This window comes from Anoplopoma fimbria, chromosome 7 (assembly GCF_027596085.1).
Source record: "Anoplopoma fimbria isolate UVic2021 breed Golden Eagle Sablefish chromosome 7, Afim_UVic_2022, whole genome shotgun sequence".
NCBI classification, from domain to species: domain Eukaryota; kingdom Metazoa; phylum Chordata; class Actinopteri; order Perciformes; family Anoplopomatidae; genus Anoplopoma; species Anoplopoma fimbria.
The window spans coordinates 15872963-15886484 of record NC_072455.1 but is presented as its reverse complement, the minus strand read 5'-3'; the positions used below and the strand labels follow the sequence as shown (position 1 = coordinate 15886484).

Here is a 13522-nt window from a genome sequence, read left to right as displayed (position 1 = left end):
AAAACATTTTTAAGACAGAGTGTAAACCCTGTGTATGATCTTGCAAGAGTCAGCAAACACAATGAAGAGGAACCAGCTCAAACTGCTGAGGCTGGGCGGTGAGGACTAAAAGCTCAGGAAATTGAAAGCGAATCAATTTTGATGAGGTCCTTATTTTCTTTTGACTTCGATTTTGTTAAGATTTGATGAGCGCACGCCTGAGCTCACTCCAATGTGTATCAGAGTGCATTTCTTCAGCTACTCTATACGGTTCGTCCTAGTGTATTGTGTAATATTCCACTCGTCTAGCTAGCACAATGGAGACACCATCACTATGTATTCCTCTGCACTAAATAATAAGTCAGAACAATGATGATATTCTCTAGCAAACCCCTATTCACTCTCTTCACATCCCCTTACTGCATTGTTGAATTCAGCAGCTTTTGGCTGTCAGTTCTGATTAGGATTTTTCGTTTGTCTCCTCTACTGGAGATCTCTGGCCTCTCTCCAACCTCCACCGACCATAAAGAAAAGTGCAAAGAGTTGTAATGATATATACATTAGTAGCTGCTGTTTGCCCTTTGTTGTGAGCCTCCATTGCTGATTCTTTCTTATTGAGTTTAAAAAGACTCATAATTTCATATGAAAGCTCTTCTTATGCAGGGGAAGAGCTTATCCAGTAGGGGAGGCCCAACTACGCAATTAAACTGCGGAGGGAACTTCTGTATGCTTGGTGTCTCCTGCAGCTTAGATTTGTTCAAATACTGCTTTTAGAAGGCTTTTATAGAGCAACTCTGGAGCTTGAACTGAACATGGTGTTAACTTTCTGGAACACTAGTGTTAAACAATGCAGCAAGGATGGCAACTGCCAACTAGAGACATTTTGACCTAAAACTTGGTTGGCTTCTGCACTACCTTCATCTGACACCTGTTATGTATCAAGATCTGTTTGTGAGAAAAGTTTAAGGGACACTCCAGTTGACTAGGGTACAGTATGTAACTAATCGATATTGCCATGTTTTTCCCTGCGTTTTCTCCTCTAGTACAATATGAAAGTGTTTGTGGGCAATAGTTTAGACCATACCAACAAGGCATTTTTCTTTTTCTCTCTAGTCTACACCACTCACAAGATTATTACATTCTTTCAAGCTTAGTACTTCCTTCTCACATGCCTATTGTGCAGTGACATTTTACTTCATATGCAAAGATATTGACCATCCGTTACTCGCTATAGCAGTCAATAATTGAGAAACTTTTCCTCTCCCCTTAAAGTGATTTAACTAATCAATTCCATCTATTTCAATACACAAAGCATTCAATTCTGCCCAAATGAGCTTTAAATTCGACTTGCTTGTGGGATATCGAGTGCTAGCAGGTTTACTTTGCACTCAGCACTGATAGATGTTTATCAGATAACGCCAAGCAAATGTATACTCTGCCAAACATATACTGTGTTCAAAATGAAGGGTTACATCTACAAAGACAGGCCACAAGATGAAATCAACAGTGTAGCTATGACCCCCACCGCCCCAAAATAAATGCATCCCTTCACATTTACCCTATGTCGCTGGTTCTCAGCCGGTGGTTTTGACCAAAGCAGTGCTTCAGTGAATGCCTGCACAAAAGGGAAAACTGAATGACAACAGCACTGGGTCACAGATGGGACTAGTGACATCCAGAAAGAGAGAAAGATTGAGAAGGAAAATGAGCATCTGTTGTTGTAGTCTGTCATTGATGTCACCGATAATCAGTCTTTGCTCATCTGTATTTGCTGCAGAGTACCTTTGACTGATAATAGTGACGCATAAATACTTTAATCGGGTTGATTTCTCATTGAGTGTCAATGTATCCACATCCAAGAATTAATAACCCATCTTGGCACAAAGTCTTTTTATTCAATGAATCTCTAAAACAAATCCTTTATTTCATTGCTGCAGGGTACCATGGGAGTCCATTCAGAACATGGCCAGTCTGCACACTCTCAACCTTGACCATAACCTGATAGATCACATAGCAGAGGGAGTCTTTGGAGAGCTGTACAAGCTTGCAAGGCTGGATATGACCTCCAACAGGCTCCGAACTCTGCCTCCTGATCCATTCTTTGCAAGGTAGCTCATAAGCTTTTTCTTTTATGCTTCTCTAAGACGTGGCTTTGTGGAAATATTCTATGGCAGATGACACTTCAGACATCCTGTAAAATCTTTAGTGACTCCATTCACTTTTCTTTATGCTATTTAACCAAACATGTACAGTCCACAGACTGGGAAATGTAAGGAAGCCTAACAGTGTGTTAGCTATTATTACCTATTTTTATTCTGTTATATAAAAACTAGGCAGTGGCAAAGAAGCCACAAGGGCAAGTGGCTGCAAAGTGAAATAATAAGGCCATAACAGATCTCTAGTGGCCACTTACCGGCTAGTCATACAGTACATTTTAAACTTTTGAAACAGAGTGATAGCAAGTAATGAGGGAGGCAAAGTAAAGAAAATCACAGAGGTCATGGAGGTGCCAACTAAGCTCCAGCTAACTCAGAAGATCTCACAAGTAGAGAGTCCAGCTGTGACACGACTTCAGCACACCTCAGATTTAAATCACATTGCTAAGGGTTGTACAGTGTTACTTGTACAGTACATGTCCAGTGAATATGTTGACGCATATAGTGAAGATCAACACTGTACCATAATGAGGTTTTTTTTTCCAATAAGGCCTGCTGTTAAAAAAAAATGTATTCTTTCATCGTCTTTGTTTTTTATTTTTTACTCTTTCCCACACAGCTCAAAGCATTCTAATTTAAATTCAAACCTGACTACTTCTAAAAGAAAGCTTCTTAAGTGTGCTATTCTTCAGTTCAGATTGCTTTCTCCTTCTCTTTCGATTTGGTTTTTCATTACAGTTTACACTGACTGTGCTAAAGAGAGTTTCACAAAACACTGTTATCTACATTTACCTGTCTGTGCTTTTTATCTCCGTATGTAGCCATGGAAAATACTGCAGCATTACACTTCTGCTGTATTTACAAACAATGTGCCTTTGCTCACTAAATTATACAGACTTCAAGCTATTATACAGTGATACTTTAATACAACCATAGTCTTTAGAAACCTACTTAGGAAGTATCTTAACCAAGTCCTGTTTTCTTCCCTGGTTTTTGCAAATTATTCTATTTTTTATTTGCACAGGCCAAATGCTAGTAGCTTATAGCAGCACTGCTGCTTAGTACTGCTCATGGGTAGGATTGGACCGCCTAATTTGGATTCATTTTCAAAATTGCTTGTTTCCCTCATATTGAGCAGCAAGCTCTTGTTAACTTGCTAAATCCAAGAACCCACTCAGTGGTAAAATGATTTACTTTCCTATAAACTCCTCATTTGAATCCTTAATTAAATAGCAATGAAGCAAAAAAAATATGCAATTTAATAAATCAAGGGAAACATGACGAAGAAGCTAAACCTTGATGAGGTGGGGAAAAAAAGTTGATTAAAATCTCAAGCTATATCTGCCATATGGATCTGTTGCGCAAACTGATTGACACTCACATTTTTTAATTGTAAAGCATGAGATAAGATACGCTTATAGAGTTAGTTCAAAATAGATTGGTGTCCCTCTACAAGTCAAACTGATCAAGAATATACTATTTCATTTTAACTTAATGCTTCCAATTTGTGAAAGTGAACTGATGGCCCTTTCTTCTATCGACTTCAGGTCCCAGACAGGTGCAATAAGTCCCACCCCCTACAATGCCGTCATAAGCTTGAACTTTGGTGGGAACCCGCTGCACTGCAACTGTGAACTGCTATGGTTACGGCGGCTTATCCGTGGGGACGACATGGAGACGTGTGCCACTCCTCCTCACTTGGCTGCAAGGTAAGCGCCATCATTTGGTCAACGTATTGTCTGTCTAACCGACTATGACTAACTGAACATCATTCATCAATGCTGTCCAACCTTGTCTCAGGGTCAATCTGTCCTTTGATCGTCATGTGTGCAAGAATAGGTAGGCCTTAAGGTGTGAGCTTTGAAACAATAAGTGATTTACCTCATACTCTCCACCCTGCCAGAATTTTCCGGTCTAAACCTGTAACTAACATTATGGCGTGAAAACAAAGGATTCAGGAAGAAAATGAGCATCTGTTGTTGTCGTCGGTCATCGCTGTCACAATTAATTACTCTTTGCTTGGTGGTCTTTTGTGCGGAGCAGCATGGGAAATTGTACAGAGTGTTGTGCGTTACTGAACTTTACCCTCAAATTGATAGACAAGAGCACATAGATCTTTAGGTTAATGTACCACATTAATCTGCCAAACCAACCTCGGAGGGATAAAGGAAGACAGATTCCTGTACTGAGCCAAAAAGGTGATCCTGCTCTCTCTCTCTCTGACTCATTGGCTCCATCCCTCTTTGTCTCTCAGATATTTCTGGTCGATTCCTGAGGAGGAGTTCACCTGTGAACCCCCTCTCATCACCCGTCACACTCACAAGCTGTGGGTGCTGGAGGGCCAGCGGGCCACGCTAAAATGCCGTTCCATTGGCGACCCTGAGCCAGTCGTCCACTGGGTTTCACCAGACGACCGCATCATTGCCAATTCATCCCGGACCAGCTCCTTCAGCAACGGGACCTTGGATATCTTGGTGACAGTGGCCCGGGACGACGGGGCGTACACTTGTATTGCAATAAACGCGGCGGGCGAAGCGACTGCCACTGTGGACTTGAAAATAATCCCCCTGCCTCATCGGGGAGGAGCAGGCGGAAACACAGGGAATAACAACGTGAACACCAAAAACAACAGGAACGTGACCAATGGGATTTTACGGACCGATCCGGGCTCCTCTGATATCAGCACGGGGAAAAACGGAGGGATTAACAACGGAGCGGGACGTGGAGGAGAGGCGGAGGATGGGAGAAGAGAAGGCGAGGACGACGGGGCGACAGTGGCAGGGCCTCCGAAGGGGAGAGAACCGATGGAGGGAGCATGGAGGACGACGAGGAGGAAGAGAGGATGGTTGGAGTACAAGGTGTTACTTCGACCTCAGCTCAGGTCCGATGGGATTTGGGGCGTTTGTCTGCAGCTTACGTCGTCTGGATGTATCAGATACAGTACAACTGCACCGCCGACGAGACCCTCATCTACAGGTCAGTTCATCTTTTCCTATGTAATACACATTTCTCATTAGGAACCAATGTGAGGAAATTATACTTTTACAGTACCCTAGATACTTGTCAGTTAGTATCTCTTATCTTCTCCTCTAAATTCAACCGCAAGTCATTTCATTTCTTCACTCAAAAGGTGGATATGCTGTTTTTTATGCAAAACTGCTTAAATATTTATCCTTTACAGCATAAGACTTCAGTAGTGTAACTGTTCACCTTGTACATGGACGGGTAGATAGCTCAAGGGAAGGATGAATGGGGAGACGGATGAAGGGGTAGAGGGGCGAGGGTAGTTAATAATTTATCTCCATCTCTAGTATGACACTTAAATCCAACAGGTGTACAGTCAGCGCACACAGGAGGACGAGCGGATGAACATTGGGGAGATACAGCGGGTTTTGTGGGAGGGGAGCTTTCAAAAAACACATCTAGTAAATAGTGTTTGACTCTGAACACAGCATTGTGTTCAGCATTAATGTACACGTCTGATAAAGTACCACAACATCTTGATGGGATTTGTCATTTTTAATTTGAAGCTTTTATACCTTCAGTAAGCCATGTTATTTTGCATTTATGATGAGATCCCTTCACACTTGGCTGTCTGTGTTAACTCACCACACTCGAGGACGAAGAAACATAATCAAACTTTTATGAAGCCAGGACTGGAGGTTAAGGGCTGCAATGGTGTTCTAGTAATCACAAATTATTCAGGAGAACACTACCACGCCCTAGCTTATAAATTAGAAAATGAGGTGAACAGAGGTGAAGAGCTGCCCAATCTTTGCTCACTGTTTCTATTTGTAAGCAGTAGCTGCAGGCCTAGCAAAAAGAAAAAGGAGTACTACTGTAACAGTACACTTGGAACAGCCAAAAAAAGGTAGGAGGAGAAACAAGTCAAAGCACAGAGTTCCTTTTAAACAACCCTCATTGTTTGACAAGTTTTAAAGTTTTTGCTAGTACTGTGAAACTACTAAAACATCAACAGAAACAAGGGTAGAGACAGGAAGTATAATTCAGGAAAACCACCGCCTCACCCAGCTTTATCTTAGATAAGGTGCTGCAAGTATCAAAAAAGCGCAAACTGGTAGAATAGACATCCGCACACTTAAATCTATGCAGAGAACACTTTATTTTAGCTTTCGGTCTAAAGGACCAGAGACAGGAAGTATGAAAGAAACCAAGGAGGGAATGAGTCTGAGATCGATGGATTCAAAAATGGAGTCTTGTGTTTTTTGTTAATATGACAGTATGGCTTGGGTTTAGGCTACTTGGTGTACTTGCATGTACAATACTACTGTGCTGTTCCCGAATGATGCCGACATGAATCCAAAGTTTACTGTCTCTCTATTTAGCAGCATATGCTGATGAAACATGCATGTGTTGCTGGGTGAGGTTGCTGCAGCAAAGCATTGCGTGAAATAGTGTCAGTAAGAGGGAATAAGAGAAGGGGAGCAGATGTTGGGGGCCGACTGCCATCATGGCACTATTTGTTTGTTTTACACTCTGAAGTAATGCAGGGTCGGAATGTTGTTGGCCTCAAATAAGATGGTATTAAGCTGTAAGTGGTATTGAGAAGGGGTGAAGGGAGCCAGCCGTATGACAGGATGAGAACAGGGAAGACAGGCAGATGGATGATTGGAAATATGAAAAACTGTGTGCGGGTGTAATCTGAAGGATTGAGGAAGAAAGCGGCCATGGGTGAATGGGGGAGAAAAAAAAGATGGATGGGTAGGAGGAACTAATAGTTTGAGTGATGAATCGAGCCAGAAGGGAGGAGCAGGCAAATTTTAAGGTAGGAATGAGGCCTAGGAGATTTCAGAAGGAGGAAGAAAGAGATTGAGGGAGAAAGGGGAAGATAGGAGATGGGCTCTACCCCAATCACCTTGGGAGAGATTGAGATGAAAGAAGGATGGGTGTGAGGAGAGAGAATGACAAGACAATGAGGGGGAGAAGAGAGAGGGGTGGGATAAAATGACCCTCAAGGAAAGAAGCAATGACACAAGGGTGGAGAAAGGAAGGGGAAGTATTTAAATCCATCACTGAAATAGAGTAAGAGAGAAAATCGAAATACACCCAGGTGTGAAAATGGGGAAGAAAGAGTGAAGAAGTGGGAGGACCAATGTAGCAAATGGGTAAATAGCCCTCAGAAATTTGGGATAAAAGACAGAGATGGACAGGATCCCTTAAAAAACAAATAGAAAAAAGAACACAAAGGAATAATGTCACAAGTGAGTAGGAATCAAAAAAGAAATGGAGACGGCACGGTGCAGTGAAAGTCCTGTAGCGAAGAGGTATCAAACCAAAATGCCATATCAAAACAGACAAGTGCAGATTCTGTGCAGTCCCATGACACATTTGTGGCAATTACACATGGAGAACTAATTACTAGATTGAATTGAATGAACCGAATGAGATCTTAGCTCCCTCGCTGATCAGCTGCATTAACTCCAAGGAAAATACTCTTTTAATAGGAGAGCTGTCTTGCTACTTAACATCAAGTAAAGGTGTCTCTAAGTAGCAAGCAAAGCATCTCTTTAATAGAGAGACAAACAGGGATGGGACCACCTTTGACACATTTAAATAAAAACTGAACATTGAGATTGATAAAAGGTAGTATTGGATTGCTGTCAGTTGTACAGCCGTTTATGATATTACTTTAAATTCCCAGTTGCCCTGGTTGAATTTAGCTCTTGCAAACAAAAAGTCAAAAATGTCCTTCTCAGAGGAAACTAACTTTTAAGAAATAATGGAGCGGCAGCATCGATAGAGGTGAGGGCTCAGCTGTGCAGCTCCAGACAAGAAAATGCTGATAGACACAGAGACTCACACAGAAGCAAAATAGAGGGGAGATAAGCGCGAACGGCCGAGCCAAGGGAAAGCGGCGTCATAGGAGAGATGCCGAAATTCAGCGGGGAAGGGAGTAAGCGATCTGAAGTTTGACTAAACCCTAAACAAATCACGCTGCCCAAACAAAACAGGGGGGAAGGGGATAACTGTCTCAGAGGAGAGATAGAGAAGGTAGCGGCTATCTTAAAGGTGAAATTGAGATATAAATTTGAACGGATTAGAAAAAGAGAGAAGAGAAAGGGGTTGAAAGAAGAGACGAGAAGTCTGAGGGCTTTAAGGGAGGAAGCAGGGATATCGGTCTCAAAGGAAAGATAAAGAGAAAATGGAAGGGGGGGGAGCGGCATTTGAAAAGGAAGCATACCACACTGCTTAGATTCTATCATGCCATCAACGTGCCAGTGCCAGCCACAATATATCACACCAGCTAGGGAGACTGAGAGAAGAGAGGAGTCGGCCAAAGGGAGTCTGGCTTTTGAATTCAAAAAGAGAGAATGGACAAGTCAGATTCATGCTTTCTATCGGGGATTTGTCTTCGTATTTTGTTGTCGTCATTGTTGTTGCTGCTGTTGTGAATAAGCCAAAAAAAAAAAAAAATAATACACGCCGGCCCAGCTGAGTTGAATTGAGGAAGGGGGACGGATCGAGACAGAACGAGAAGAAAGCAGAGAGGATTTAGGAAAGAAAAGCAAGGAAAGATAGGGAACAAAAAGGTTTATACCTAAATATTCATTACAGAAAAAGTAGAGCGCGTTGTGTGGCTGCCAGACTTAATCGTCTTTAAAAAGGTCAGCCACATGCTATACAACACCAGCCTCCATTTTAGCATGGCTTGTCTAATTCCAATGGCATCTGTGCGACAGTGCCAGGTGGGATGTCGTCCACGTGGCGTCCGCTGGGCACCGCTAACCCCGTCACCCTCAGCTCCCGACACCGTCAGCTCAGCCGCCTCTACTGGAGCTTTTCCACAATGTTACAGTGCCACACTTCGATTCCATCGCGAGGAAATGTCCTTTGATGGCGTTCAGACATGGTGTAAAAAAAAAAAAAAAAAAAAAGGCCGGCAATACAATAGCCAAGGATTTACCACGGTTGCCGGTTGAATGTGGGCAATTATCAAATTGGCATGCGTTTCTTTGGCCACCACATGGGCACAGCCTACCTGAAGGACAAAGAACAGGAGAAGAATGTCCCATCATGTTAATGAGGCAGCGACCTCTGGTACCATCTGTTAGCAGATTCGGTGTCTTTTTTCAGCAGGATTTTTAGTTTCTGTGCAGAAATTTCTCCTTTTCCAGGGCCACAAATAAGGGCGCTAGCTGAAGTTCAGTTGTAAACCACCACATAACATACAGGGGTGGACACAATCCGAAAGCCTAACTACAAATACAAATACTTCCCAAACCATCTGGCATGAAGTAAATAGCTCATAATACCGCTCAAAGCTTTGCATCAATATTATCTGTTCAGGTGTAACTGGGAGAATCTGACATGCATTATTCTCTGAACTACAAAAGATGCAGTCTGTTGCTCTCTATTGTGCTACCAACCTTTTACACGCATTGGTAATCTGTTGGGTTCGAAGTTGGCAATACCTTATGAATCACTGGTACATAAGGTATGTCGGCGGGGGTACTTGTATGACACTTGTATATGTCGGAGCCAAAAGTTTCTTATTGAGTTTAGGAGGCTTTTAAGTGTGCAGGCAGGAGTGTTAGGGGCTTTGACAATCTTCACAATTTCTGCCCCCAAATCACCACAGGCCCAACCGGCTTGGCTTGGCAATTTTGTGCCAAGTTTGACACAAAATTTAATGAGAACAGAAACGATCACGGGGACAGAGAGAGGAGGAAGTTGGAGCGAAAATCATGCAGAGTTTAAGAAATAATGAGCATAATGAGAGTAAAAGCCTCTGAAAATGAGACCCACAGTTCAAAATGACACCGGGCTGAGAGTCTGACAGACATAGGAAAGGAGCATGCTGGGACACGGACAGATGAGAACATTGTTAATGAGCAACAAAGAGAATGAAGGAGGGGAATGAAAAGATTAAGGACATAGAACCTGGAAATCGCACATTGCAATACCAATCAATTACGCTGCGTGTTTGAGTAATATTTCAAACGGAATGCAGATCTCTAAATATATTTGAAAATACACAGAGACTAGCTGCACTATATGCTGTATAATGTATGAACTAGTTTCCTCCACTGGAGAAATCAAACATCCAGAGATGCTCTGAGTTTCTGCCATGCTGCATATGGCTCTTTGTGTTGCAAAATATGATATTGCTGAGGAAACTAATAGCAGCATGCTATTTTAGCCCTGTATGTGCCTGGTAACCATTACAATACATCATACAACAAAGAAGATAAGTGCATCTGCCGAGGCAGGGAATGGATAAGGATGTAAGGAGAGATGTAACAGCGGGGCATCAGGGAGGCACGCAGAGACACAGATGTGGAAAGAGGGAGAGAAAAGGAAGGCAGATAAAGGAAGGCCCTACAGATGGAGGCGAGGATAGGGGAGGGACGGAATGGGGTTGAAGGATGTACCCCAAGGGGAAAATGTAATTAAGTGTTAAACTACTGTGTCAATACACGTGTCAGCTCACATCAGAGGAGGAGGAGGGAAGGATAAGAGAAAAGGGTCAGCACTCAATACATATGTCAACCTATATTATACTGTAGGGTCAGAGGAAGGGGGAGAGAGAGAGAGACCGGGAGATACTACCTTTGATTATGTTAGAAATGAGGAACATGGGGGGATTTGGGAGAAGGAGTTCATCAAAAAAACAAAAAAAGTAGTGGGAACGAGAGAGAAGTGAATGAAGCTGCGCGGGAAAGTCATGCCAAATGAGGGAGGGCCAAGTGAGAAGGATAGATTAAGGAAAGCGAAGGAGGGATGAAATAAAATGCGAAGGGGAGGGGAAAAAAAAAAAAAAAAAAAAAAGAGATTGACGGAAAGACCGATCAAGGAAAACAGAAGGAGAGATCAGATAAAATTGAGGGAGACGGCCGATGAGAGAGTAAACAGTCCAACGAATCAAGACCAAAAAATATCAGAAAGGGTGAACGAACAAAAGACATGACACGGGTGAAATAAGGAAATGAGAGCAGTATAGATGTCAGCCAGAAGAGGAGATAATTGCTTTGTTGTTCCTCCTCGTCTTTCATTCCGTCTCTCTCTCTCTCTCTCTCTCACCCTCTGTCTCTCTTGCTCTCTGTGCCAATTCTTGTCTGTTATCAGACCACCAGACTTGGTAAAGCAGAAAAAAAAGAAAAGAAAGAAAGACGAGAGAGGAAAGAAGTGGAAGAAAAAGATGAGGGAAAAGGGGACATGATTCTAGCACTCCTTTATCCCCTTGCTATCACTCTTTTCTTTCTCCCTCTCTCCCTCTCTCCCGGGTACTAATAATTACTCGTTTCTGTGTCACCAGCTTGAACAAAGCACTCCCTTGTCTCCTCCACTTTCTCCCTGCATCTGTGTGTGCGTGCGTGCCTATGCAGGGGTTTTATCCATAATTAGAAGCACAGAGACAGACGACACACACACACACACACATTTGGCATGTTGGGTTTACGGAGCGCAACGCCAGTGTCTGCAAATAAAGGGATTGCTGATGAGAACAACAGCCCTGCCTCCTTCGACATCACCGTTCAATCAACTCATTTTATTCTGGAGCAGTATTCCAAGTCATAAGGGGAGCACTTTATATTCATGAACGTATCTGTATCGAGAGTGCTGAGGATTTAGGGGGACTATTTTTCCATGTGCCCACAATGCGTGCGGCGCACCACAGGGCTGCACATTCGCATGCACGTGTGACAACGGGGAGGTTAACATAGTTAAAAATGCATAATGCAGGGTGTGGGAGAGAATCAGCATATCAAAGATGCATTTGTTTGTCAATGCCATGTATATTTCAGCAGATTTGCTTGAATGTTTCTTCTGCAAAAAAACAAAACAACTAGAGAGGTGATTCTTAATCTCATGGTGTGGCGGTGAAGAGGAAGAGTGGTGATATAGGAAGAGGGGGTGAGGAAGGGAAGAAGGGAGAAATATAAGATGTGGGCAAATGGAGAGGTGGCAGCGATGAAGGAAGCGAGGAGGGGAGAGGATGAGGAGGCGGGAGGAGCAGAGGCAGCTAAAGAGGAAATGTTGGAGAGGAGAGGAGGAGTGACCTTGGATGCTAAATAATGGTACATGGTTATAGCTGTGGCTAATAGAGACATAATACAGAGACTGCAAGATGAGAGAGGCTAGGGGGTCAGGTGGAGCCTGTGAGAATAGCAGAGGGATTTGCAGTGAGCAAAGCTGATTGGCTGCTGAACTACAGCGAAGGTAAGACACAGAAAGAGAGAGAGAGAGAGAGAGAGAGACAAAAGAAGGAGAGGAGGTGCAGAGGGAGCGAACACGACTGAAAATGTAAGGTGCAAAGAAAGAGGTCGGAAATGGAATGAAAAGAAAAAAGAAAAAGGAGTGCACCAACTGCAGATTTAGGTGGAGGGAAAGACAGGATGGGCGATTACAAAGCGTTGAAAAGGGCAGAGGATCTGGGGAGATAAGAGTGAGGGACTGATCAGCGAAAATGGGGAAATCTGTTCATAAAAGAAGTATGGAAAGATGGATAGATCGAGGGAGGGAGGACCGAAAAGGAGCTGAAAAGACGGATAGAGGGAGGGATGGAGGATACAGTGAATAAAAGAAGTGGTATTGAATGGCAGGATTAGAAAAATGACTCAAGGCTTCCCACAAGGTGTGTGTGTGTGTGTGTGTGTGTGTGTGTGTGTGTGTGTGTGTGTGTGTGTGTGTGTGTGTGTGTGTGTGTGTGTGTGTGTGTGTGTGTGTGTGTGTTTCATGGTCACAAAGGAGAACCAATTGAATAGCTTGATTCTGTGCACCAGTTTATCATACATACAGTACTATAGACTAGGACTGGGTAATATATCATTATCATATTGATATTTTGATATGAGACGAGATATAGTGTAAATATTTTGTTGGTCAACCCCACAATATCGACATTGAGGTATATGGTGAAAAATATATTGATATTAGATTTTTTCCATATTGCCAGCCCTAGAATTGACTTAAAAAAAGAGCTTTCAGTTGTTTGAATCCGCATATACACACCGATTCATTTGGTGCAGTGAAATTCATAATGCAACCCTATATATGTGGAAGTCGAAAGGGAATCAGCGCGATTATTGCTTGCATAAGGCTTTGGCAATACATTTTCTTTCTCAGCTCTGAATCCAATAAAGCTTGCAATAGTATATCGGTGCTATTAATCAAACTGAGACACTGGGCGTCATGGGTAAAGAGGAGAAAAGAGAAAAAAGACGAGAGAAACAGGTGCACGTCAATACGACAGTGAATCAGAACCCCATTGTAATGTAACCTTTGTTACAGGAATCGGCCCCTCAGTCTAACGCACCACCCCCTACTGATGGTCTATCCACTTGGCGGGTTCCATCAATTATACACAGACACATAAAGGCTCTGGATGAACTGACACCAGGGCCCTTTTACAAGCCTAGAATATG

At 42.9% G+C, this 13522-nt stretch overlaps 2 protein-coding genes across 4 annotated transcripts in view; one reads left to right on the top strand and one right to left on the bottom strand.

Annotated features, from left to right (window-relative positions):
* Positions 1-13522, bottom strand: part of pcxb (pyruvate carboxylase b) — a 269858-nt gene that overhangs the window by 94894 nt on the left and 161442 nt on the right. The window lies entirely within an intron of this gene.
* LOC129093041 (leucine-rich repeat and fibronectin type-III domain-containing protein 4) overlaps positions 1-13522 on the top strand; it is a 34929-nt gene that overhangs the window by 17547 nt on the left and 3860 nt on the right. Inside the window, 4 exon segments of the mRNA XM_054600913.1 lie at positions 1917-2087; positions 3683-3844; positions 4390-4898; positions 4901-5111. Of these exon segments, the coding sequence (XP_054456888.1) occupies positions 1917-2087; positions 3683-3844; positions 4390-4898; positions 4901-5111 (1053 nt within the window).